Source organism: Neltuma alba, unplaced genomic scaffold, assembly GCF_004799145.2.
Source record: "Neltuma alba isolate B1F8T4 unplaced genomic scaffold, ASM479914v2 tig00011487_pilon, whole genome shotgun sequence".
Classification (NCBI taxonomy): Eukaryota; Viridiplantae; Streptophyta; class Magnoliopsida; order Fabales; family Fabaceae; genus Neltuma; species Neltuma alba.
In genome coordinates, this window is record NW_021636156.1 from 31,949 (window position 1) to 56,727 (window position 24,779).

At 35.6% G+C, this 24,779-nt stretch overlaps 2 protein-coding genes and 1 non-coding gene across 3 annotated transcripts; 1 reads left to right on the forward strand and 2 right to left on the reverse strand.

Moving 5' to 3' along the window:
* The first annotated feature begins 6,655 nt into the window (after positions 1-6,655).
* Positions 6,656-13,250, forward strand: LOC114714163 (lysine-specific demethylase JMJ706). The gene is made up of 11 exons (XM_028898870.1): positions 6,656-7,205; positions 8,442-8,784; positions 9,417-9,573; positions 9,653-9,872; positions 9,986-10,039; positions 10,117-10,196; positions 10,284-10,561; positions 10,696-11,091; positions 11,291-11,721; positions 11,858-12,136; positions 12,394-13,250. The coding sequence occupies exons 1-11, from the start codon at positions 7,203-7,205 to the stop codon at positions 12,733-12,735; spliced, it is 2,583 nt and encodes an 860-aa protein (XP_028754703.1). The 5' UTR covers positions 6,656-7,202; the 3' UTR covers positions 12,736-13,250.
* Positions 13,251-13,989: 739 nt separating this feature from the next.
* On the reverse strand, positions 13,990-18,726 carry LOC114714135 (probable inactive shikimate kinase like 2, chloroplastic). Its single transcript, XM_028898836.1, has 8 exons — positions 18,420-18,726; positions 17,778-17,968; positions 17,502-17,696; positions 17,195-17,256; positions 16,551-16,617; positions 16,345-16,463; positions 15,570-15,746; positions 13,990-14,516 (listed from the first exon to the last, which is right to left on the reverse strand). Exons 1-8 carry the CDS (start codon positions 18,654-18,656, stop codon positions 14,407-14,409), a joined length of 1,158 nt encoding a protein of 385 aa, XP_028754669.1. The 5' UTR covers positions 18,657-18,726; the 3' UTR covers positions 13,990-14,406.
* Positions 18,727-19,307: 581 nt separating this feature from the next.
* LOC114714175 (U6 spliceosomal RNA) lies at positions 19,308-19,414 on the reverse strand. Its single transcript, XR_003737415.1, has one exon. It is a non-coding gene; the product is annotated as a U6 spliceosomal RNA (small nuclear RNA).
* Positions 19,415-24,779: the final 5,365 nt, after the last annotated feature.

Consider the following 24,779-nt stretch of genomic DNA (forward strand, 5'->3'; position numbering starts at 1 on the left):
ACATTAAAATTAAGCTATATGATTGTGATCATAAAAACGATTAAATCAATCATCGCACATCCTTGCATTAATTTATATTCCTTCTATCATAAAGATAAAAGTTAGGTAAGACATAGCTATTTATCTTCAATATATAATCTCAATTCATTTTATATATAAGAAAAAATTCATATTGGATGTACCTATGCTTTTTTATTTTATTTTTTAATTTGGTGCTCACTTGTTTTCTTCCTCTTAATTAAATTATTTAATTTTATTTTTTTTAACAACATTACCTCTTATAACTTTGTTCTATTAGTATTTGTAGTCTTTATATAGTATTTGTAGTCTTTATATAGGGGTTAACCATATTGACAGAGCAAAATTAAAAATTTAATTAAGAAAAAAACACAAGGTACCAAATTAAGAATTAAAAAAAAGTATTAAGTACTTCGAAAATGGTTTTTCCTATGTATAATACTTATCATGTTTCTAAACCGATCCACCTAACCCATCAATTAATATAATATAATATTATAGTTATACATGAGTATTTTAGAGAAATTATGTCATATTTATTATAATTAAATAATCCATATCTCCTCCTTAATATATTTAAATTAATTAAATAGGCGTAGTTTATTTTGGAAAACGCTAATTCCGTACACTGCCAGAATTAACATGTTGGGGCATTTTGGGATAAAAGTGTGGCATGTGAGATACCCAACACAACCAAACTAGATTCTAATAGTAATATGAATATTATGCGGTTCAATCCAACGAGGGTTTGGTGCTTCTAATAATCTAATTGCAATTGGATAACCATTCTTTTGTTTAATTATATTTAATTAATATAATAATATAAATGGATGAGGGAATAGTAGGTGACATAAAGCTGTACTATAGTATTTTATAATAAGGATGCAGTGCATGATTAAAGTAATTTTATAGTTATATATGCACACAGCTGGGTTATATGCTCGTGCCTCGTCGTCGTTCCACTTGATGGAGAAAATTAAATAGATTAATTAAACAAGCCCAGCAATAATCCGCCAATCAATAGGTGACGCGGAAACATACTGATGGACACGTGAATGATTGATTCTCATTTATATAAAGGTTTCAACCTTCAAGCAAATTTAAGCATTAATCGGTTTTTTTCCTTTAAAAAAAAAGTACCTTCTGTTTCCCAAAAACTTCTATAATATGTTGTCAGAAATATTCCTATTTTCATACGAGTATAATTTTAATGTATTATTTCTGGTTATAATTATAAGATCCTGTTTGTAGTCTATAACCGAGGTCTTATAATTAGGATCAGAAGTAGTATATGATTGAATAATGATAATTTAGAAAAGCCAACACACATATTTATTACAAATAATTAATTAATTTTTTAGATCTCATATTAAGGAGCGGTGGTAATGTGTTAGAAGAATATCTCCAAGATTTGAAGCTGGATTAGAAAGTAAAATCCTGAATATATAACACTCAGTTATAAAACACTCAATAAAACAATTTGAGCATTATTCATTTCTTGTTTCCAGAACACCAGAATGGTTTTTTCCCCCCTGAAAAACAAAATTTTTTTTAAAAAACTGCTAACAAATTTGTTCTTGGAGACCTGATCTGGAAAAAAAAATAAAAGATTTCTGAAAAGTAAAATTTTTTTAATCTATAAAATTAGAAAGTAAGTGGAGAAAGGATTGATATAATTTTAGTTTTTTAAGTTTATTCTTATCTTGATTTTAGTCTCTTTAATTTCGAATTATATATTTTGATCCCTAAATTTTTTAAATACCGGTTTTTATAATCTGATAAAAATTTGAATTATTTTACCTATTGATAGATTAAAATTAAAATTTATACAAATTTAAAAAATAAAAAATTATATTAACTCATGTAGAAATATTATATTTTCATTAAAAGCAATTATGTAGATACAGAAATTCATTTATTTCATCATTCATGTTAACAAAGCTTGCTTGCTTCGCCCGTCACGATGCACGTGCTCGTTAATGCTTCCCTCCCCTTGGGAGCCATATGTTCATTCACGGCGCTTCCCCCCCCCCCCCCACCCTATTTATTGGAATATATTATTAATTAATGGAACTGCATAAATATGTAAACAATATATTTAAAGAGAGGCAAAATGTAGCATTAAAAAAAATAGAAGCCATGTATAAAATCATTTTTTTTACCAGATGTGTAAAATCATATTCAAACTTTATCTCTCATCCTTATTTGCTGTCCTCTCTGCTATTATTTATATGCGTGTAGGCTAGTCTTGACGGCAACGTATCAATAATGAAGGGTCCTCTCTTTTTCTTTCTCCGCCAAGAAAGGGAGAGGATAATCTACTAAATATCAAGTCAAAGTAAAACGATGGGTTCAAAATTCAAACTTCAAAGTGTGAGATATTAAAACAAAACAAAAAACAAAAAAAGAGTGAGCAAAGAGGGATGTGACTGCTTCACTTTATAAAACTCATGATTTAATAAATAGATATTATTTTTTAAAATATTATTATTAATTATGTATATTTGAATTACAAATTGATAGTAACTCTATAACATATGGAGTTATTATAAAGATTATTTGAGAAAAAAATCAATAAATATTTGAGACAAGATGGATCTGGATCTTATATTTATGATGACTAAATTAAAAGTTAAACTGTCTTATATTAATAAATGATCGGAGCTAGTATTTTCTTTTAGCTTCTGCTTGATTTTGGGAAATATGTGATTTGACTTTTAATAAGGATAAGGAAATCTTTGAAATGTAACAAATTTTTTATGCATTTAGAATTGACTATCAATTTCTATTTGCGTGCAATAGTTAAGCCGGACATATATTATTTGACCCTATGAGCATTTTATATTGGTATTTTCTGGCAAAGGAAATTTATATCCGCAGGCATTTCCTCTTCTTTTTTTCTTCCCTCTCATTTTGTAAAAGTGGTTTGATTACGCAAAATTCAAGCAAGCGGGGTTTTGGTTAGTCGAGTAAAGGAAAAGAAATCTGATTCCAAGAAAAGAAATCTCATCATAATTTATTGTATTAAATAAAGATAATCAAGCCAAATCAAATGGTCAATATGATTGAATCAACAAATAAAAGTTTTTTTTTTTTTTAGGGCAGGGATGGGATTGGAAAGTTTCCAAAAATGGGGGTTTTAAAGGGGGCAGCTGAAAGTTGGAGCGCGACGGGAAAGGGGTGAAACCGTGAAATGACCAAAAAGGGGAAGGTGATTAAAGAAGCTCCCAGGTAATGGGTGGTACTGGTGGTTTGAAAATTGACCCCCGCTACTTACCATTACCAAATCTTGCTTATCCATCTGGTCCTACCTGTTCATTTTACGAGTCATATTATTAATTTTACATTTTATTTATTATTATGCAGGCTATTTTTTCATAAAAATATATATTAAATAAAAATAAAATTGAAAAACGGTTAAATTTTAAGATAGATATAATAATATATAAGTTTTTTTGGATAAAATATATTAAAAAAAACTTATAAATAAAAGTAGGAAGGAAGAATATACTAAACAGGATAAAAAATGTATTTGTTCACTAACGTGTGGAATTTAAAAATAAGTAAGCTGGTCATTCATAATTAAAATGCAGAGAATTTATGACACTATTTAAAAATGTTCTTTCCATTTAATGATCAAAATTAAATGCAAGTAGGTAAAAATGTCTTAATAAATAGGAGTATTGTAAAAAATTAATATAAAAAAAGATTTTATATTTCGAATCATATTAAACTCTTAGATTAAATTTTATTTCGGCTTAACGGGAGCATCACTCACCTCAAACATGTCAACTTTTAATCCCATTTTTATAGGAAACTTAAATCATGCGGATTAAGGTATATAATTAAATAGAAGGGAGTGGCTCTCATAATTCGCGAAGAACATTATTTTGCTGCATGAGTGGAGCCTAATTTAACTTTGAATTTTTAGTTTATGATGGGATGAATTAGTAATTTTCACTCGTGAAAGGGACATCTCAGTGATACGCGAGTCGCACAAGGTACGCATGCGTCAGGCATTTAAGTGAATTCCCACTGTTCACCAGGCTTTTTTGTCAATTCCAGAACGTTCCAGACACAGAATCTTCCTCCTCTCTCCGGCTCCGCCTGCGAGTACCTCATACCACATCCAGCCTGGCCCCTCACAATTATTATAACACCCCTCCCTTCCTAATTTTTCCCACCAACCTGTCCTTTTTTAAATTACTCAGTTTTAAATATAAAATTTTTATATTAATGTATATAATAATATTATATTTAGAATCATAAAAGTAAATTAATTGACATCTCTATATTTAAGTATTCTCGACCTCATTGATTAGTATTATAAACCTTTCAAAATTAAAATCTATCTAATTTTTATATATATTTTTGAGATGACTTGATAAGTATTATTTTTTTTAAATTACAACAATAGGAATTGAATAATTGATTTCTACCAAAAGTTGACGTCGCTCTTTCCAAAGTAAGCCCCCTTTATTTCTTCTAATTATAACAAGTATATTTTACATAGAATAAAAGGTATAAAACATTAGATTAATTATGAGCATTTTTATTGTCCCACTGTTGTAATAAGATTGTGAGATTCATGATTTACTCTTGAAGTTTAAAATACTTCATCCAATTAATTAAGCGCTGGTTATATAGTGACAGAAATTTTAAGTTAAATATTTAAATATGATGATGTCTTGAGTTTAAATCTATATAGGTATTTGGATGGAAACCAAATTATAATTTTAAAAGTGATTTTACGATATACGAAGTAAATATATGAAAAATTTATGTTAATTTCTGAAAAAGTGTTTTTAAAAATTATTTTTAATGACATACAAACACCCTTTTACTAAATATGTTATTAATATATTAATTTTTCCGTTAGCTGAATGTAGATTGTTGACGCTGATTTCTTCGTACTTTTTTTTTTAAAAAAAAAATTTCCCTTTCACCTGAAATTTCTTTCTTCTTTTGGACAGCTAGATTACCTGGAAGCCTCTATCCACAGCTTAAGTACGTACAGCGCATTAAATGTGCCCAGTTACGCGAATTATTTAAAAAAGCAGTCTTTTGTCCCTTCATGCCCTCCGCATCACAATTTGATGTTTTTCAAAGGTGAAAATGTCTTGACACAAAAAAAAAAAAAAGGTGAAAATGTCATTCCATTTGATAAACAAAAGGCGAGTCAAAATTTTGGCAGGTAATATTTAAAAATTACTCATCAATAAAAAACCTCCTATTAATATTAAAAATCGAATCAATTCTCTTATATAAAATAGGCTCTAAATTTTAGGATGAAAACTACTGATTTCAAAATTTTAAAATAAAAATTAAAATAAGATCAAATTTAAAGGACTAATAATATTTTAGCCCAAAAAAAAAAGAAAATTTACAGAAAAACAACTGAGCCGAATAAGCGAAGCCGGGACAGGGCGGGCCGATGAAAGGAGCAGCTGTATGGCTGATAACTTGAAGGTGAAGTTGACCCTACTTAGCCAAGCCATTTAAAACAGAGACCTAATCATTAGCTTCCCAACCTCTGCGCGACAATAACAAAAGGCTCAAAGGCCACGCACTAACCAATCACAAGAGGTGAGAGACAAATCCCATACCGCTAACCGTAGGTGGTTTTTATTTTTAATTTTTTTTAATTCCAGCAAGAAGCTTCCATGACCCATTCGCCGTCTTGCGACGGTCATCCCGCAAGTCCCAGTCCTAGCCGCCAGTTATTTCCGGTTTAGCCATCACTCTTGACTAACTTTATCTTTTTCCTTGTTTTTTTTTTTCAGAAAAGTGGAAAATTAATAAAAACAGTGAAAGCGAGTGCTCTAAGCGCTTTCAACACTAGAATTTGACTCTTTCTATCATTGGAGAGATGATTTAATTTATGATCATCCTACGTAATACACAAAATTTGCGAAACCCATTGGTTTATTTCGTGCCGCCTGTGGAACATCCGCCACGTGTGTTCCTTGTAATTACGTTCGGTCACGCATCGTAGCAGTAGTTCACTTTCATTACGGAAGTGACTCCCCTGCGCGTCCATCATGCGGCGATCTCCGCTAATGTCAGAAAAGCCCTTGCTTCTTCGTACAACGAGATGAAACTGAGCGAGGGTAAAGGAGTATTTTCGTGCATAAGCCTAACTAACTGGAAGGTAGGTGGGTGTTATCCTGTACAGATCGGTAGTTTAACCGAAAAAGTGGACACGCAGCAGAGGATTTCACGTTCCAGAGCCTTCGAGAATGGACGGTGGGATTTCAACGTTTTGAAGATAACCAAACTCTGTCTTGTTCTACGTTAGTATTCCCTCTTTCCTGCTCGTATTACTTTTCTCTGACCGCTACAGAAACCAGAACCAGACCTCATCGATAACACCGTCATTATGTTGATTTACTAAGATACCCTTATCATGTTTCCACGCACTTGCTCCTCAAATTTTATACCCGCCAATAAATGATAAATCCGGCGAGTTATAACTGTAATTCCGTCATAAACACCGAAACGGAGAAACGGCTGAGGGCAAAGAAACGCGTTTTGGACGGCAAGTATTTTGGTTGAACCACCTGACAAGCAACAGCCACCAATATCGCTCGCATTTCTTCTCCGTTATCTGATTTCTTTCCTTTTTTTTTTTTTTGGCCCTTTCTAAGCACAGGAAAGGGAAATAAATTTTAAAAGTTAATTTTTTTTTGAGGTTTTCAGAGCTAATAAAGCGGTAATATTTTACAGTATAAAACTATAAATTATCCCTTCCTTCATCTTTTTCGGTTTTCTAAGCACTCGTTTCCTCTCTTTCCTCATCCACTGTTTCTCCCCGCTTTATTCCTCGCCGGAAAACCTCTTCTTCCGCCGGCAAACCGCCTGCTTCACCGGCGACATACTCCCGTGACTCCTGAGGAAGCCGGCTGCCACTTTCTGATTGAAACGTCTGTATATCATCATAACTTGCTTTGTATGTCTTAGAAGGCTTTGGATCTCTCTGTGGTCTGGTTTCAGCCTTGTGCTCGGTTCTCTGCGAGAATGTGGCGAGTCTGGTTGTTGTTGAAGGCTCGCTTTTAACCTGTAAAATCCAGGATCGTGATCTAGGGTTTGGCTCAGGGATTTGGATTCAGTTTTGTCATTGTTTTTGTGATTTCTTGACCAAGTGGGTGAAGACTGAGGCCTACACGGAGCTACCTCGGGATGAAATGGTAGGTCAATCATGCTTTCTATGTTCTTTTTCCCTCCACCTTGTCATCTGGTCCGTAATTAAATAGTGCTTCAAAGTCTCTGCAAAATGTATGTTCTTTTGATTCATCTTTCAGATCTCCGCCCCAGTTACGCTTCTTCCAGTTTCTTCTCGATTTTCCGTTTTTTTGTTTTTTCAGTTTGAATGATCATTATCAAACCCACTTACCTGGCTATATTATTTCAGCGATTTCATAATTTGATGTGGAGTGATTTACTTTCTAAACCGATACTTTAGGTGCATTTTGCGACGGCCGATTTTTTTTCCTCATATAAATTACCAGGTCTCGTATATGATTTTTTTAATAAAAAATTACTGTAGCAGTTTCAATTCCTTTTCTTCCTTTTCCTAGAAAAGAAAATTTGAAGGTTTAAAGTCTCTGGCTTATTTTCTGGAAGGTTTTCGTGATTCTCCGTTATCAGTATGAATGCTTTGTATATTTTCTGTTTGATTGGTTTATCTCAAGTTAGAAAATAATGATCCGGTAAAGGGCAGACTGTTCAAATTTCCGCCCACGCTTTTGTTGAATTTTTTAGGCCAGAGTTTTCATTTGACCACATCGCGTGCTAACTTTGGATGAAATGGTAACGTTTTCCGGTGAACGCCTCCATGTCGGTGAAGTTGTAGTCATCCAGTCGGCAAATTAATTTTTATTGTCTTAACGGTTATCGGCCAGTTTTATGAAGGAGGCGGCTTAATTTCGATGGAGATACTTTTTAATGTTTGCTGGTACCTGTTTTATGACTTTCATCGCGGGGTGATGGTATGCGGTGATCATCTATTATTTGACTCCAGTGGTAACATAACGAAGAATATCGTTTTCGTTCGAGACCCTTTTTTGGTTGTTGTTTTCCCCATTTATGGTTAATTATTTTAAAGGTTAATTATTTTAACTTGTTTGTCTCCAAAGTGGCTTTTTACCCTCCACTTATTTACATTTTTATCTCAACCCGAGTGAGCTGATGCAGAAGAAACTATGCCTTGCAATTGCGATTTTGTTTTCTTGGAGAACGACTGGACAAAATTTTGCTGCCCCCCTTCCTCTTATAGTTCAGAATTTCCGTGGTGCTAGCGATTCACACTTTCATGTTGCTAATAATAACTCAGTGATTAAATTTGTTCCTTCATTTATGTAGCTTCTACTCTGAATGTCAATTGATGGTTTCTTATCTATGGTAAATGATAACGCACCTATCAGGTGGAAGGAAGAGTTTGTTTGCCCAAGGAAGCTAGAAATATACTAGAACCTTCAAAGTGTAAAAAGCTTCACCGAGCAAAATCTTCGACTGCCAACAACACAAGTGTTGCTAATATGATGACAAGAAGCGGAGGAGATGCTTTAAGGGCTTCGTCATCATGTGGTGTGAGGTTGCATGGTAATGCAAACGCCTTTTCCAAGAGGAAGGTGGATAAGTTTGACATGAGTGATCTAGAATGGACTGAAAAGATTCCCGAGTGTCCTGTGTACTCCCCAACAAAGGAGGAATTCGAGGACCCTTTGGTTTATTTGCAAAAGATAATTCCTGTGGCTTCAAGATACGGTACGACCTATTGAATCTTGTTCTATACTGAATCTATTTAGTGGCCAAGGGCATTCAATGACGCACGAGGCGATACATTGCGCTGAGTGAACTTTCAAGACCTACCTTCTTTTTGGTTTTCTTCTGGGGTTTTTGGGCCCCCAGGGTTTTTTGTGGGGAGGGGCCCCCCGGGGGGGGGGGTCTCTGGTTCATTATGTTTGAAAATGAAAGTTATCATAGTAGATAAGGATAGACTACGTTGCAAACTACCACATATAGAGCAATTTGCTTTGTTTCAATTTTGCGCGGCTGTTCCTTTTTTTTTTTTTTGGAGTTCCTGGCTTGCTGATAAAATTGTGATTCATTATCATGTTCTTTTCCGGTCTTCATTATAGAGGCAACCCTTTAATTTGACTCCTTAATCCCCCCCCGGGGGAGGGTGCATCGTGAATATCTCCAGACTTTTTATTCTGCATGTATGCGATTCCTGATGGGCGGCTACATGATAGACTTGGATTGTATTTAACTTTGCACTGGGGATGCCTAAACTATTCCATAAATCTTCATAAATCAGACAACTGATTTGCGGTGGCCAATAAATTGATAGAATTGTGGCCGAACCTTTTTTCATTTCTGTGGATGATCAATTTCAGGTATATGCAAGATTATTTCTCCTTTGCATGCTTCAATTCCTGCTGGAGTCGTGTTAATGAAGGAGAAAGCAGGATTTAAGTTTGCAACTACAGTACAGCCACTTCGCCTTGCTGAGTGGGATACTGAAGACAAAGTCACATTTTTCATGAGTGGAAGGTAAGTTTTCTATTTATACCTGTTTCTAACTTCAGTTAGCTTATCTACTTAATTTTTAATACAGTTTTAATTCATTCAGAAACTATACATTCCGCGATTTTGAAAAAATGGCGAACAAGGTTTTTGCACGTAGATATTGCAGTGCCGGATGTCTTCCTGCCTCATTTTTGGAAAAAGAGTTTTGGCATGAAATTAGCTGTGGAAAGATGGAAAGTGTAGAATATGCATGTGATGTAGATGGTAGTGCCTTTTCCTCTTCTCCCAATGATCAACTTGGGAGCAGCAAATGGAATTTGAAGGTGTTAATTATAATATCTCTTTGATTATAAAAGTTATCTTCGCATTCATTTGAGTTGCTTTATTTGGGATTTTTACCAACCAATTCATTTGCACCTTTCTTCATGATTTCCAGAAGCTTTCTCGGCTGCCCAAATCCATTTTGCGGCTCTTGGAAACAGTAATTCCGGTATGGTATTCATTTAACTTTAATCAAACTGATTTGGTACGCTTCTTCCCTGTATGACACCATCAAGCTCATTTCAGGGAGTAACAGAACCCATGTTATACATTGGAATGCTGTTTAGTATGTTTGCTTGGCATGTTGAGGATCACTATTTGTACAGGTAAATGCTAGCTTTTTGACAAATTCAGCCCACTAAGAATTTTTGCTGTACATTTTTTATTTAATGATATTTACATTGTTTCGGCAGTATTAATTATCATCACTGTGGAGCATCAAAAACTTGGTACGGAATTCCGGGTCATGCAGCTCTGGATTTTGAAAGGGTGGTGAGAGAACATGTGTATACTAAAGATATTCTGTCAAATGAAGGGGAAGATGGAGCCTTCGACGTTCTTCTGGGGAAAACAACTCTGTTTCCTCCAAATATTTTGTTGGAACATGAAGTGCCGGTCTACAAAGCTGTTCAAAAACCAGGAGAGTTTATTGTTACCTTTCCTAGAGCGTATCACGCTGGTTTTAGTCATGGTAAGATTTTGCACTTATACAACAAAGTTTCTAGAAGTTTTTTTCTTTCTTTCTTTTTTTTCTTTTTGGAAGTTATTGCCTCATTCATTGCTCGCATCCAAGTTATGCATCTTTATTTATCCTTCATAATTCAGGTTTTAACTGTGGAGAGGCAGTGAATTTTGCCATTGGCGATTGGTTTCCTTTAGGGGCCATTGCCAGCAGGCGATATGCACATCTAAACAGAGTTCCTCTGCTACCTCACGAAGAACTTTTATGCAAAGAAGCAATGCTCCTCTATACAAGTTTAGAACTCGAAGATTCAGATTTTCCTTCTGCAGACTCGATGTTTCATAATAGCATCAAGATATCTTTTGCTAATTTGATGCGCTTCGAGCATTGTACTCGCTGGTTATTAGTTAAATCTGGGGCTTGCACAAATGTCTCCTCACACTCTCATGGCTCAATTCTCTGTAGTCTCTGCAAACGCGACTGCTATGTGGCATATGTTGACTGTGACTGTCACATGCATCCATTGTGTCTTCGACATGGTATGCTTCGTTCAATAGTAGTTGTCATTTTTGAACTTTGATCACATGGGATGTGGTTGGTTGGCTCATTAATCAATTGCTTCTTCCGTATTCTTTAGCAGGGAAAAGAGAAAACCATTAATAGTTATTAATAACTTTTCAACGATTGTATTGTATGTAGTATTTTCTGACTTTACGTTTCAATATTATCACTTTCCAGATATCGAATCTCTTGACTTCACCTGTGGGAGCAAACACACTCTTTACTTGAGGGAAGATACTGAAGATATGGAAGCTGCGGCCAAGAGGTTTGAACAGGAAGATGGTATATTGGATGAGATAGTTAAGCAGATCAAGGCTGACAGTAACATTTATTCGTATCCCTTGTCAAGTATGTTTCAGAGAGCTGAGGCCGATGGATATACCCCTTATTGCGAGATAAAATTTGAACCTGTTGAATCTTCTCACTCAGGCTCAGATCACTTAATGAATATTCAAGAGTGTGCTATTCAAAGTCAATGGGCTTTGAGGCATTGCTCAGGATCAGAATATCACAAACCTGAAGTGTCTGATTTTTCCTTCGTTTCTGCTGCTTCTGCTCTTTGCTCTCTTTCAGACCCTCTTGAGAGTTATTCTTATGCTACTAAAAATGTAAGTTTATTTATCTGTTTTATCAGTGTTTTCTTCGTTCTGGTAGCTAATGTTTGTATCTTTGATCTTCCCTCTAATTTGGATCAGATGTAGAATACTTTAATCCTGACATTTGTTATTCTTATCCGGCAATCAGGATGAGGGGCGTGCAAAGTCGGGCATCATTAATTCTGAGGAGCTTTGTGAAAGAATGTCCAGTAGTGTATGTGAATCTTTAGTATCCCCTACACGGAATCGCAACGGCTCGATTAAACCTCAGGGGGGTGATCTTTATAGATTAGAGATGAAATCCATGGTGAATAATGACAGTGATGATTCTGATTCAGAGATATTTAGGGTGAAGCGGCCTTCTTCTTTGAAGGCAGAGAGGAGAAATGGGAATGATCAGATGTGTCCCAAGCATTCTGACCACCAGGTATTGGCAATATTTTGGTACGGTGGATGTCCTACTAGTGTGTGCTTGCTGAATCTTCCACGAGTGTGTCTGTGAAAAAGTCTTGGATCATTAGTCTTTATATATTTGTTGACTGAATTTATGTTTTAATTATTAAAGTGGGTCCTGCGTATCGTATGGAATTTGATGCATGAATCAATCTGTACCTGGCTTTTGAATGGAGAGATTCTTGGTTTGCATTTGAATGGACTTATGATCATCTATATGAATATGGGCAGGGACTAAAACGATTGAAGAAAAACTCTGATGAAGGAAGAAGCGGTCAACTAATAGTAGATTACAGCAGAAGCAGTGAATCAGATTACAACAACTGGAGGTACCCGGCAAATCACAAATTTGATAGCGAAAGCGGTACGAGGGAAAGATATCCGAAGGTTAATAATGGCATTCCCATTTCCATAAGGTACAGGAAATTAGGAAACGAGGACTTGAGTGGCCATGGAGATCACCACAAGAGGAATTGGTTACAACAGAGTATAATGGAGCCATCATCTCCCACGGAGGTTGGGATTGGACCAAAGCGGCTTAAGGTGCGAGGCCCTTCATTCCTGAGCTTATAGAGAGCCAGATGGGGATGCATGTGTCTGACCCTGCTAACTTGATTTAGCTAAATGGGCATTTTCTAATAACACGGGAAATCCAAAGGATTTGATTCTGGAAGCAGCAGCAGATGAAGACGATGACATTAATTAACCACGTAGGGTAAGGATATTACATTCTTTGGTGCGGCCCCTACAATTTGGGCTGCTGCACTGTGGTGATCTCTGGGGTTGTGGGGCCCAGGTGTTTTTCTAACCCGAGCCCCATAACCCATCCTGCAAAAGCTAGAACTAGTTAGGATTGGCTTAGTCACTCCACTCCCCCCTCCTACTGTAAATTTATTTTGTTTTACTTTTGATCAATCATCAGTCGTATAGGTCTTCATAGGAATGGGGTCTCTCCGTTGCTTACTGATTTTAATGCCTCCCTGCTGCTTCCTGCTTTGTAAGTTCATTCATTCTTTATTGTAGCAACAGGTCTACGTACCTTGAACTACGAAAATAATTTTCATAGAAAGTTACCCCTTTTATCCATATGACGCTCCCTTTCGTAAGTAATTCATATAGCACCATAAAAAGGTCACATTTTAGTAGTGAAAGACTGTACAGGTAGGTTACTAATTGCTATTGTGTCTCTGTTTAGCGTTTACTTTCTGGGAAAGAGGGTTAGATTTTTTACTAGTTATGGCTGGGGAAAAAAAGGAGATTTTTTAATATTTATGAATATAATCGATCTTTGCAGCCTTATAAAGATGCTCAATGTGTTTTTGCTTCTTAGAAAAAGATGTGCAGATAACAATAGGAAGATTATAATATAATTTTAATAAATATTACTATCTTCAGTCCTAATTATAAGATTTTATTTGTAGTCTACAAATGGGATCTTATAAATAGGACCTGAGATAATATATAATAATCTCTTGAAAAAAGAATGATATTTTATAAATCTAGTTGTTGTGTTTGATCAGGAAGGGAGGAGCATTTAATCATATACTATTTACTTTGATATCTGCATTGGTCAATAGCAAGTGTGTTTACAGGGGCCGGGACCTTTGTGTGTGACCCAGCGTTGAAATGAAGTGTGGAATGATATTTTAATAACAGATTTTTCATATTAAACATTGCGTATAAATGTAAAGCCCGAAAAAAAAAGAAAACATTGCAGTATAAGGGATTGTAGTACCCTTAAAACAGGGTATGAACCGTAATTGTACTCGCTTGTCGCTAACGCTAATAAGGCCACGCCACTAGCCTGTTCTCTAGTAGTTGCTCTTCTTTATCCGTTCAAAAACCAACATAGTTAACAATTATTTCATAGTTGCTCTTCTACTAATAATGGATCTTAACTAATTCATAATCCACAAGTATCATGGCCTTGTTCACTATTGACCCGAACTGGGTTAGCATTGATTACTTAGTTAGCACTTGGCATTAGAAATTAACCATGCTTTTCCCCTCAATTGTTGGTGACTGTTCTAGTCCGCAGGAACTAGCTTTGTCTAATCCATATGAACAGCCTACAGCTGACTAAATTCTCATCCATTGGTCTTATATATAGCTTCTGTCTTGTGTCGAGTAGGACGAGGGCAGATTCAAATGCCAAAACTTTTTACCATTGTCAAAGTAACACCACCTTTGTTTGGAAATAAGTTGGCGCACATCAATCTAATGTGATCACTTATAACAACGTAATTACTGGGTGTCAAGAGTTGCATCACCTTCCGTTGATGGATCCCAACCTGGGGGTTTGATGTTTGGCCAATCACCGCGACATCCCAATCTTATGTAGAGGCTTTTCTTACCTTCAACAAAGGCACAAGTGAGTGAAATCGGTCATGTGCTAATACATCTCATAACATACTCCTTTCAGAGTCAAGTACATAAAAGTTGTATGATGTTTTTATTAGTTTCAACTGACAGTGATGCAGACTCCAACTGTTATCCTAAATTAAGCATTGAGAAAAGTTTTTTTTTTTTTTTTCCAGCGCCAATTGGCATGTAATGAAGTTACTTATAAACCAGGTGAGTTATTCGCAAATAACCACAAAACTCTAATTTGCACGAAACTACTACAAGAGCAAGATGACATTCCTGGGGGCACAAAAGCCTCCTCAGTTAGGTTTCTCCATTCACTGGTCAAGACCGAAGCTTATAAAATGAATAAGATCTGGTCTGTTCTCTTGATCCAGCATGATAAAAGAGGCAGAAAGAACAGAGAGGACAGAGATGAATGAATAAGTGATTAGGTTAAAAATTTGATTTCACGTATTTAATCAACTATGGGCTGAGAATTTCATCTTGTGGTGAACACCACGCCATAACATAAGATGCTAAACTGGCCTCACATCTCACAACTAAAAGAGCTTGAGTTATTTAGGTTAAAAATTTGATTTCATGTATTTAATCAACTATGGACAACTTTCACTTGGTAGTGCATGATAGTACGATAGAGAAGGAAAAAGGATGGTTAAAAGTTAAAATTTTATTCCTCTTGCTTGGCATGACTGAAGAGTAGAGGCAGTGAAAAGATATTATTTATATTTATGATTATAATTTTATCCAGTTAATATACACACATTTTTCATTAGAGTTTTGAACTCGTTACAATGCACTCTCACCTCAATTTTGTCCCTTACTCCATCCCCATCAAAGCAAGACCCAAAACTTCTAATCATCCCTTTGAACACTCTTATTTTCAAAATTCTCATTTTCATGCCTTAGAAGCACATGCCATTTTTTCCAAGTCAAGGTATCAACCCAACCATCTATTACTGGCTTTTACAATTTTGACATCTGAAATGAAACGGAACTCATTGGATCTAACCAGAAAGCAGAAAAGCCTTGATAATAAGTACCTGGAAGTTTCTTGTCTGCGAGAATTAACTGTTTTAGGGCACTCAAACATGCTTGCGCCACACTTTTGGCATGAGCAGGATCCCATCCCTGAAGCTTAACAACCACATCTGAATTTGTGTACGCAAGCTTGCCATCTTTCATGTTTTGGTGAGTTTCCTTCCTTGCAGAATCTTCATCTGCATTTTAATCAAGCCAAGGCCCAAGAGGATTTATCTCTCATTTTGTAGCAGCTACTATTAATTAGCCATAACTCATGGTTCCTAGCCTGTCATCTTAGGAGAATTGACAATAACAAAATCAACCAAATCCATTAAAATTGATAATCCTATCTAGTAGTTGGAAAGTAAACTTTATAACAATGGCATAGAAAAAAGAAGGGCATTTATACTTGCAACGCTAGTGTGTTTTATCGCATCAAGCATGTTTTTATGTGAGGTAAACATTAGAAAGAATGAGTTAGTGTCAGACAAAGAGATTATGGATCAAAAACACATTGGATGTAGCTTTGCAATGCAGACCAATCCGGAAAAGAAAATGAACGGATGGATGGATGAATCAACCGATAGGCACTGAGAAAAAGAAAAGCTAAGGGCAGATATTGAAGAATTGAAGGGAAAGAAAATATTGTAAATGATGGTTGCCAATCCTGAATAAAGTTGAATGTTCAAGAATTGGTAGGTGCAAAGTTTTAAATATGTAAAATCCCAAGCAAAGCATGGAGCAGAAACATATATCCAGTAAATAGTAATTACGAGAGTGGAATAATAAACTCACCTGGTGCTTCTGTCTGTGATAACCAGACAGTAAACCCCGCATAAAGATGCCGCCAGTTATCAGCTCGTCCAGCAGCACCTTGTTGCCCTCCTAATGTTGCAACTACAGACCGCACATGACTGGAGACCACTCAATTAGAGAAATAAATGCTTTTGTTTTCCAGTTGCTAACTTAGCCAGGAGCAAAAAAATAAATATTAGACTTGCCTACTTAGGCTCTCAAGCACAGCACTTTCTGCTTTTGCAACAGAGTCAGCACCTTCAACAAGCACCCCTGGAATTTTTGACATTTATTAATCCACTACAAAATATGGTATTCACGTCACTTCAAGTATTCAGATGAATAGACTAGTTGAAGCCCGGATGGATTATTACAGTAAGATGTTCCACCTAGCCCCTTCCCCTTTCTGGAATATGGAAAATTGTGCTCGAGAATAGATGGAATAGCCTGAAGCAAGGATGACGACAGACGAATGGAAGACACGGGAAGATTGTGAGAATCCTACTGTGTCCTTTGCCAAAAAGTTGAATCAAGATATTCATATCATGGCTAGCATTCTAGTGAGGCAGCAAATAGAATGGCGTGATTAGGTCACACTTGCACATTAAAGCATCAGCCATTTTAATTCTTAAAAGTAACAGAACTCATAAAACCATTATTTCTTGCACTACCAAATACCAACGACTGATGCTAGAGCTCTAGCTGTAAAGACAGAGTATTGAAGATGTCATGGTATATTAGAGTGTAGAGTGTTGATGTTTCTGTCATTGATTTCTCAGAATCCACAAGCATGAATGGAAGAGGAGGAGCAAGTTTACTGAAAAAGGCAAGGCTTAGGAATCACACTTACATGAATCAATGGTTTGCTTGGAATATGTTTCCAGTAACTCTTTTGTACAGAGTGGTGCGTACCTGAAAAGATATCAGGCGTCAAAATCAAAAGCTGTTTGAGGAGAATTTCATGTCAATTATAGGCATAACTGAAAGTTGCAAGCATTTTTGGAATCAAGCTTAAGCCTATTATGTAACATGAGAATCATCTTCTATCACGAAAAATACAGATATAGATTTGGAATGAAAGAAGCTTCGTGTAAGGTGTTCAATGGTGAACAGATGACTGGAGATTGACTGTCAGAATCCCAAATGCATATACATACCCGAGACCAGTAGCAAGCTCTCGAGCCACTATCTGGTTCATGTCGGTTGAATCACCCACAAGGTAGATTGATGTTCCTTTCAGAAGTTGTGTAGATCCTGCTGTAAGTGATTCCCATGATTCTGTGATGTCAGGCCATTTCAAATCAGGATCATGTTTCTTTAGGTTCACAACCAGTTGATCGTCATCAATGTACCTAAACAAAGTAGACATTTCAACCAAAGGAATCAAAGGCTAAAACCTGAAACTCAAATTGATAACTTTCAAATGCACAAACCATATTGTTTCATCAGGTTTTATCTTGTCAAAAAGATTATTAGTCTCTATGAGTGTGATTGGAGATGCGGGTCGCTGCACCCTGACAGCTAAAGACGTATGATTTGCATCCACTGATATATGTCTAGGATTTTGGACATCTTGGCCTCCTATGTTTATTCTCAACTCTACCTCAGAAGAACTATCAGAAAACTGCATTTATCAGCAAAACGAGCATTAGATGATGTCAAAAGCCATCCGAGAGGGGGGGGGGGGTTTAACAAACAACATGCTTTTCTATGGATTGAATGGATGGGTGGCAAGGACAAACTGACACGGGTTCAATCAATAGAATGTCGAATCCTAGTTAAAAACCCAATTGCTCACAAGATATCTACAGAGTTACATAATGGGTCGATTGTGGGAAAGAAATGCGGTTGTTTTGTTATGCACGTCACATTCACACACTATATTTATATACTCATTACATGGCATCACAGCACAAAGCACCCAATTAGATTAGAGAATTCCGATCACTAGCCAGTTTGAAGGTGGGCCATGCACATCAAAGTTGGATTCAAATGCTTAGCGGAATCTCATGCTCCAATCAACAAATATCAGTTCGACCTACGATAACAAAGTCACCAAGAACCAAAAAAGTTACCTCGTAACTCCTAGTGGCGACAGGGGAGGTGGAAGAGCATTTGCAAGAGAAAAGAGCTTTGGATGATGTCAGGAAGAGCGCAGAATTGCGATAAGAGTAAGGAGAAAAGGAGGGAAGCGATAAGAGATTGGGTCTGAGAAATGCAAAGGAGGGCTTTGGAAGCGAGAATGCTAAAGGCTTGGGGGTGTTGGGGGTTTTGGAGAGGAAGCAAAGACCAGCAGGAGATGACGACGCCATTTTCAGACCACGATCGATACGGATTGTGTTGTGATAAGAATCACGTCGACATTCTCATATAACCCATGTTCACTGTTTTTTTCTTTCCCTTTCTTTTTTTCCTGTGACAAGGGACGAGATTGAATCCAAATATATCCGTACCATATGTATGTTTACTAAATTTATCCATCAAATAAAATTTTAAGTAGTATATTAAGAACTTTCTGGTAAAAAAAAAAAAATCCGAACCGTCTAAAATTTAATTGAAATAGTTAAAATTTGTAATCTTTTTTTTTCAGTAGTATATTAAGAACTTTCTCAGACTTTTCCAAGCAATTAACTGCATCTCTTGGGCTGGAATTTGAACACTGGTTTAATTTTCCCTCAAAGCCTGAATGAGCCCATAAACATTAATATGGGCCTTGTATCTATGCACAAATTGGGCTTTTCCAATAAAGTTGAAAACCGGAGAACAGAGACGTAGCCCATTGACAAATCAGATCTCTATCTTGCATATATGAATGAAATCATGATCAATAGTGTAATGATCCCAATTTTATTATTCATATATGATTTCCCGGACATTATTGACCACAATTTTATTCTTTATTAATCCTGATGGCCCGTTCAGGTATTAAAAGAATAGTAACTGAAAAACTCGTAATACTTTTCAAACAAGTTATGAATTTTCAATTTGTGTGTATCATCCTTGTGCTGTGTAGGGGCCATGCTAATCTCATCCATACCGTTCCAATTTTATTAGATGCTCACGAAGGGACAATGAGTTGTGAATTCTCACCATGCTATTGTTTGTTCTTGTAAAATAGTTTCATTTTTTTGTACTAGATGAAAAATAATTTGGGCTAATGAGAAAAATTATTCACGCAGACAAATTACATTTTTTTTTTCCTGAAAAGAAAAATTAGAGCAGACCCCTTATATGTGTGGAGAGTTTGACACCGAGTGAATTTATGAATAGTATGATTTTCTGCACCAATTATGTTGTATTACATTGATTGATTGATAATTATAAGCTAAGTGTAAGATATTGGTGGGGAGATGAAGCTATGGCTCTGCTGTCCAGTAATATCAAAAGTCTCTAAAATTTTTTAGCAAGAATTTATGAGTCTAAATTCTCTGGAAAAAAAATATTTATGAGTGAGTTATGGAAATAAATTTACAGGAGAAGATATAAATAAATAAAAGGAGGTGATGATGTGAACAAATAAGGATGAGAATTGATTTAGGGGAAATAAAAGGAAAGGGAGGGCGGGAGTGGGAGGGGAAAGGGGAAAAGGGGGAAAGCAATAAAAAGGAGGTAATAATGAATGAATGATTTCAGATGTCAGAATTTTGGGATGAAGATAAAGTCGCCACTGTCACTCTCTCCCTCACATTCACACCCCCCCCCCCAACCTCTCCTCGCCCATTTCTTCGTCACCTTCATTTCTATTTTCCATACCATATTTACCATTTTAACCCCAGATTAAGAATAAAAAGTTGTCACAGCCATATATGACACCCCCCACAGTAACTCGGATGAAGGAGGTTGTGAGATTAAACTCCTAAATGATATGGGAAGTGGGTACGTGGATTAATAAGGTTAAAAAGAATGAAAATAATAATGTAATGGAGATGAAGCGAAACACCATAAATTTTAATTTAGGGAAATGAAACAAATTTTAGTTAGTGAGCCCAGTATTGTTTGAGTCTGATGATGTCATGATGATATAAAATCCAGGACATGACAGAACATGAGAGGCGAATGGATGAAATGGGCCAGGATAAGGCCCAGTAAAGCAATAGCGCTTCGAAACAAAGTGAAGGGGGCAAAAGTCAAATCTGTCGTGCTCTGCGCGTGTGACTCTCTGGGTGCGTGCGTGTGTTTTCCATAATTTTTTTTTTTTTTTAAAAAAGGAATACTCGTCACCAGTAAGAAGAAATGAAAAGCAAGAGCGGGGAGAAGGGTAGGGTGCGGTGGGCCTAGGGGAAGGGGAAGGTATGGTCGCAATCAGTAGATTCTCTCTCATGACCGTGAATGGCTGACCGACTTGCCCCAACGACAAAGCTTCTCTCTCTGTGATGCTAAGACGACAGTCCCGAGGAAAGAGAGAGAGAGAGGCGTCAATCATAAAGCAATGGATTGCCATATCATTTTGCCTCCTCTCTCGTGTTCCTGCTCCCTCTCTCCTCGCCCAACGATCAAGTAACTTTAGCATTTCCCCTCCCCTCATTCGTATAAAACCTACAAAATTCAGTACCATCATCCAAAATTCCCACATTAAATTAATTATACTCTTTCATGTATTTGAACACCCCTCCCATCTGCTCTTATAGTCTTACTAGTTATATTATCTCTTATCTTTAATATAGAAGAGTAACATTCAATTTAGTACTAAATATAAGATTTTAATTCACATTTTTATCATTTTTTTTAAGTTAGTCTTTAAAACAGTTGTATATGTTAAAAGTTTCATTAAATGATAGTTCTAGCTAATATATATGATTAATAAAGATATTTTAAGGAAGGTAACATTTGTCTATTACAGATAATTAACTGAATTAATTTTTTTAAATCTGTTCAAATTAGTTAACTAATTTTTATATTAAAGACAAGAGATGATAGTATTATGTAGTAGTACATTTTTTTGGTTGAATATATCTATATATTAACCATTACTATACTAGCACTATTTACTGATTATGATCTGTACGTCAACTTCAAATTAACGAGGTGGTAATTAAAATACTTCCAGCATATATTTATCGGTGAAGCTTGAATCATTCCCTACTGGCTCCCTTGTTCGTTTCAAAATCCAAACCATGACTAGAAAATGAGATTTATATATGCTTCATTGCTTCCTATAATTCTTATTTCTCTCAAAATAAATGACAACATCCACACACGCATTAACACTGGCCATGTTACTCTCCCCCGCTTTAATTATTTGTCTTTTTTCAGTTGCATTCTCTCCCTTCAGATTCCCACCATAGAGTGGATGGGGATTAGATTTTAATCTGAGCCCAGATGACAGTAGTAGTACCAATATATACGAAACGCAATGTCGTCGTAAGGCGCCTCACAGGTAGGGCAGATTGAGCTGTCACGCGCACATGTATATGTATCATGTCACTGATCATCAATGTCCCTCTGGAATCACCAACGCATTTACATATGAGAAGACTAGGAGCATTGAACGACGTAAACGTCACAAAAACGACCTGCGCTGTGAAGAAACATCAAAATCATGGACCATTCTACATCAAAACTCGTGAACCTTTTACCCTGTTTTCACCCCACATCTCGTACGACAGTTGACCAGTGACCACCATCGTCTCATAATTTTAACTCTCTCTTCATTCCAATCACTTTTCTTCATTCCCATAAATATGAATGGAGGTTTCTTTCACATCAGTGATACATGCACGGAAATTCCATAAGAGCCCAGAGAGGGTGGTAATTGGCAGGTAGGGGACATAAGAAGGACCATCGTATCAGAGTGCAACTTTTTCATGCAAAACGTCTCGAGCTACTCAAGTAGTAAAACCTCTCTCTCTCTCTCTCTCTTGTGATGAGATGAAAACAAGGGCGTCAACTCTGTTGTTTTCTTCCATAACACTCTGAAAACGGCAGAAGAAGCAGATCTGATCGAGGGGCATCGATCCATGCAGGGATGGGATGATGAGATGCAGACATGTGGACTGAGGATGAATCATGGTGTAATGATGAATAAATAATTAGGAGTGTGTGTGAGAAATAAAGAAGAGGAGTGAACTGTGATGTGGGGTTGCTTGCTAAACTGTACAAATTGGTTTGTCTACAAGACTATAAGTGAAGGGAGAGAGTCCTAGCTAGCTAGCACCATGCCCTCTTCAAGCTTTCGCTCTCTCTGTCTCCTTCTGATCTGTACTACTCAATATACCACATTTGGTATTCCTCTCAACATTTTTATATAATTCGACAGTATATATGTTTCTTAAATTATCAACATGCGTCAATGAATGTCAATAGCCTAACATGAAAGATTTTTTTTATAAACGAAAGATTACAGGTTCAATTTTAATTATAACTTAGTGCTTGTTTTTTTTTCATTCAAGTAAATGCATGAATGAATTGAGTTTGCTTTTAGCAAAGGATAAATGTTTAATTTTATCCCCATTATTTTTTTAAAAAATCATGAGTAAATATCACACACACAAAAAAAATTAAGCACAAAATTACACCACTAGACAAATCAGAATATTTGGTGCACCTAAGAAATAATTTAAGAAGTAACATTGCACCTTTACCATTTAGCAATTAATAAAATGGATAGATTAATTATTGAAAGATATGATTGTACAGAGTTTGGGGGTGGCAATGCCAATTGTCACCCTTGCATTGCATGGCAAGTTTTTCCAAAAGTTTAAAAAGTGTCATCTGATCAATTATTATCACAATCATGAAACAATGTGATCAAAAGTCAAAAGAAATTAGGACCAAATGTTTCTCCCTTTTTTCTTTTCCTTTAATTCTAAATTAATTAATTATTACCTTCCTTTTTCAATGATAAGCTCTTCTTTCATTGCAAATCAAATCTAAACTTAGTTTTTAGTATGTATTTATCAGTAATTAGTTGGCTGATCAATTTAATAAGGTAGGCTAAACTAAAATCAGTTGGTAATTAGGTGGCATTTGTTGTAAAGAAGAGGGGGAAAGGGCAAAGAGAAAGTACAAGTATACACGTTTTGATTATATGTCGAATCAAGAATATTATTGATTATTTATTTAGCTTTTATTTTATTTATAAAAAATTTAACCCATTATAAAATTAAAATCTAAGAATAAAGGGAAAAACCTAATCCAAGTGATCATTATCATGCATGTTTGGTACGTACGTGCTTTAATTTTGTTTCCCTTTATATAAATGAATAAGCTTTGACGATAATGATTATCTCTTTTCACCCATGCCTTTCGGCAAATCCATTGTTGAACAAGCTTCCTTATTTTTTCCTCCCAAAAAAATGGCATTTTATTGATTTGTCTGTCGCCTCAATTTATTGATCCGGTAAAGGAGGTTGTATTGCGCATGGCATAAACAATTTGTTTTGCGCATGTAATTTTTCTAATTTTTGAACCTTGATGGCAAAACGCTATAACTTTATACTAATAACCTTCATATAGTAGTAGTTGATTTTAGTCCATTATTTTACTCATGAAATACATAATATATATTGTAAGACAGTAAGACGCAAAATCTGAAATTTAGAAGCTATCTAATTCAAAGTCAAATTTTAATTTAGAAAAGCGTGTGTGTGTGTGTAATGCGATCAATAAATACCCCATCAGTATATACCATAGCTAATTGCACCGTTAATAAATCATAAACAGTGCAATTCATTCTTAAATTCTGTCGAACGCATGACAAACTTTTATGATTATATGTTGGACGACGGAAAGGAATTGATAACACGGCCAAATACACCAATTAAAGTTAGGGCAAATTAGTGAAAAGTTTCTGTTTCAAAATTTTATTCGACAGAATGACTTGATGAACTGGAGTACTGGTATTTTCTGTATATGAAATCTCGCGGAGTATTGGTACTTTTTATGTATAAAAGCATATCAGATAATTCTGACTAATAAAATTTTGAAACATTGATTTTTCACTGGTTTTCCCTCAAATAAGTTATTTAACGTTGAGTAATATTATTGGATGGTGGATGGGGGGGTCTCTTTTTGTTTCTTATTGTTGTTAGGAAAAGATTAAAACAAAAAACAAAAAAAAAGATTGTGTCCCGCTGGAATAGCTGTAACGTGATGAGCCTATGTCATGCATTCATGCAAAACAAAAAAAAGGAATGGGAAATAAAGAAGCAATAAAAAGAAAAGAGAACAAAAGCTAAAGCATGTAAATATTATATAACTTTTTCTTTATCTTCCTCAAATTTAACAACATCTTGTTTGCTTTTGCTTCTTTTGAACAATCCCTCTTTTCATATCCCACATGCTCATCCATCCATCCACCATTCAGCTAACTCCTTCAACAACCTCTCCTTTTAATTAAACCCAGACCCTTCTTTTAAATTTTTCATTTTCTCCTCAATTTTAAAAAATATCACTTGTATATAGTCCCCTTTTTTCGTTTGAATATTATAAATTAA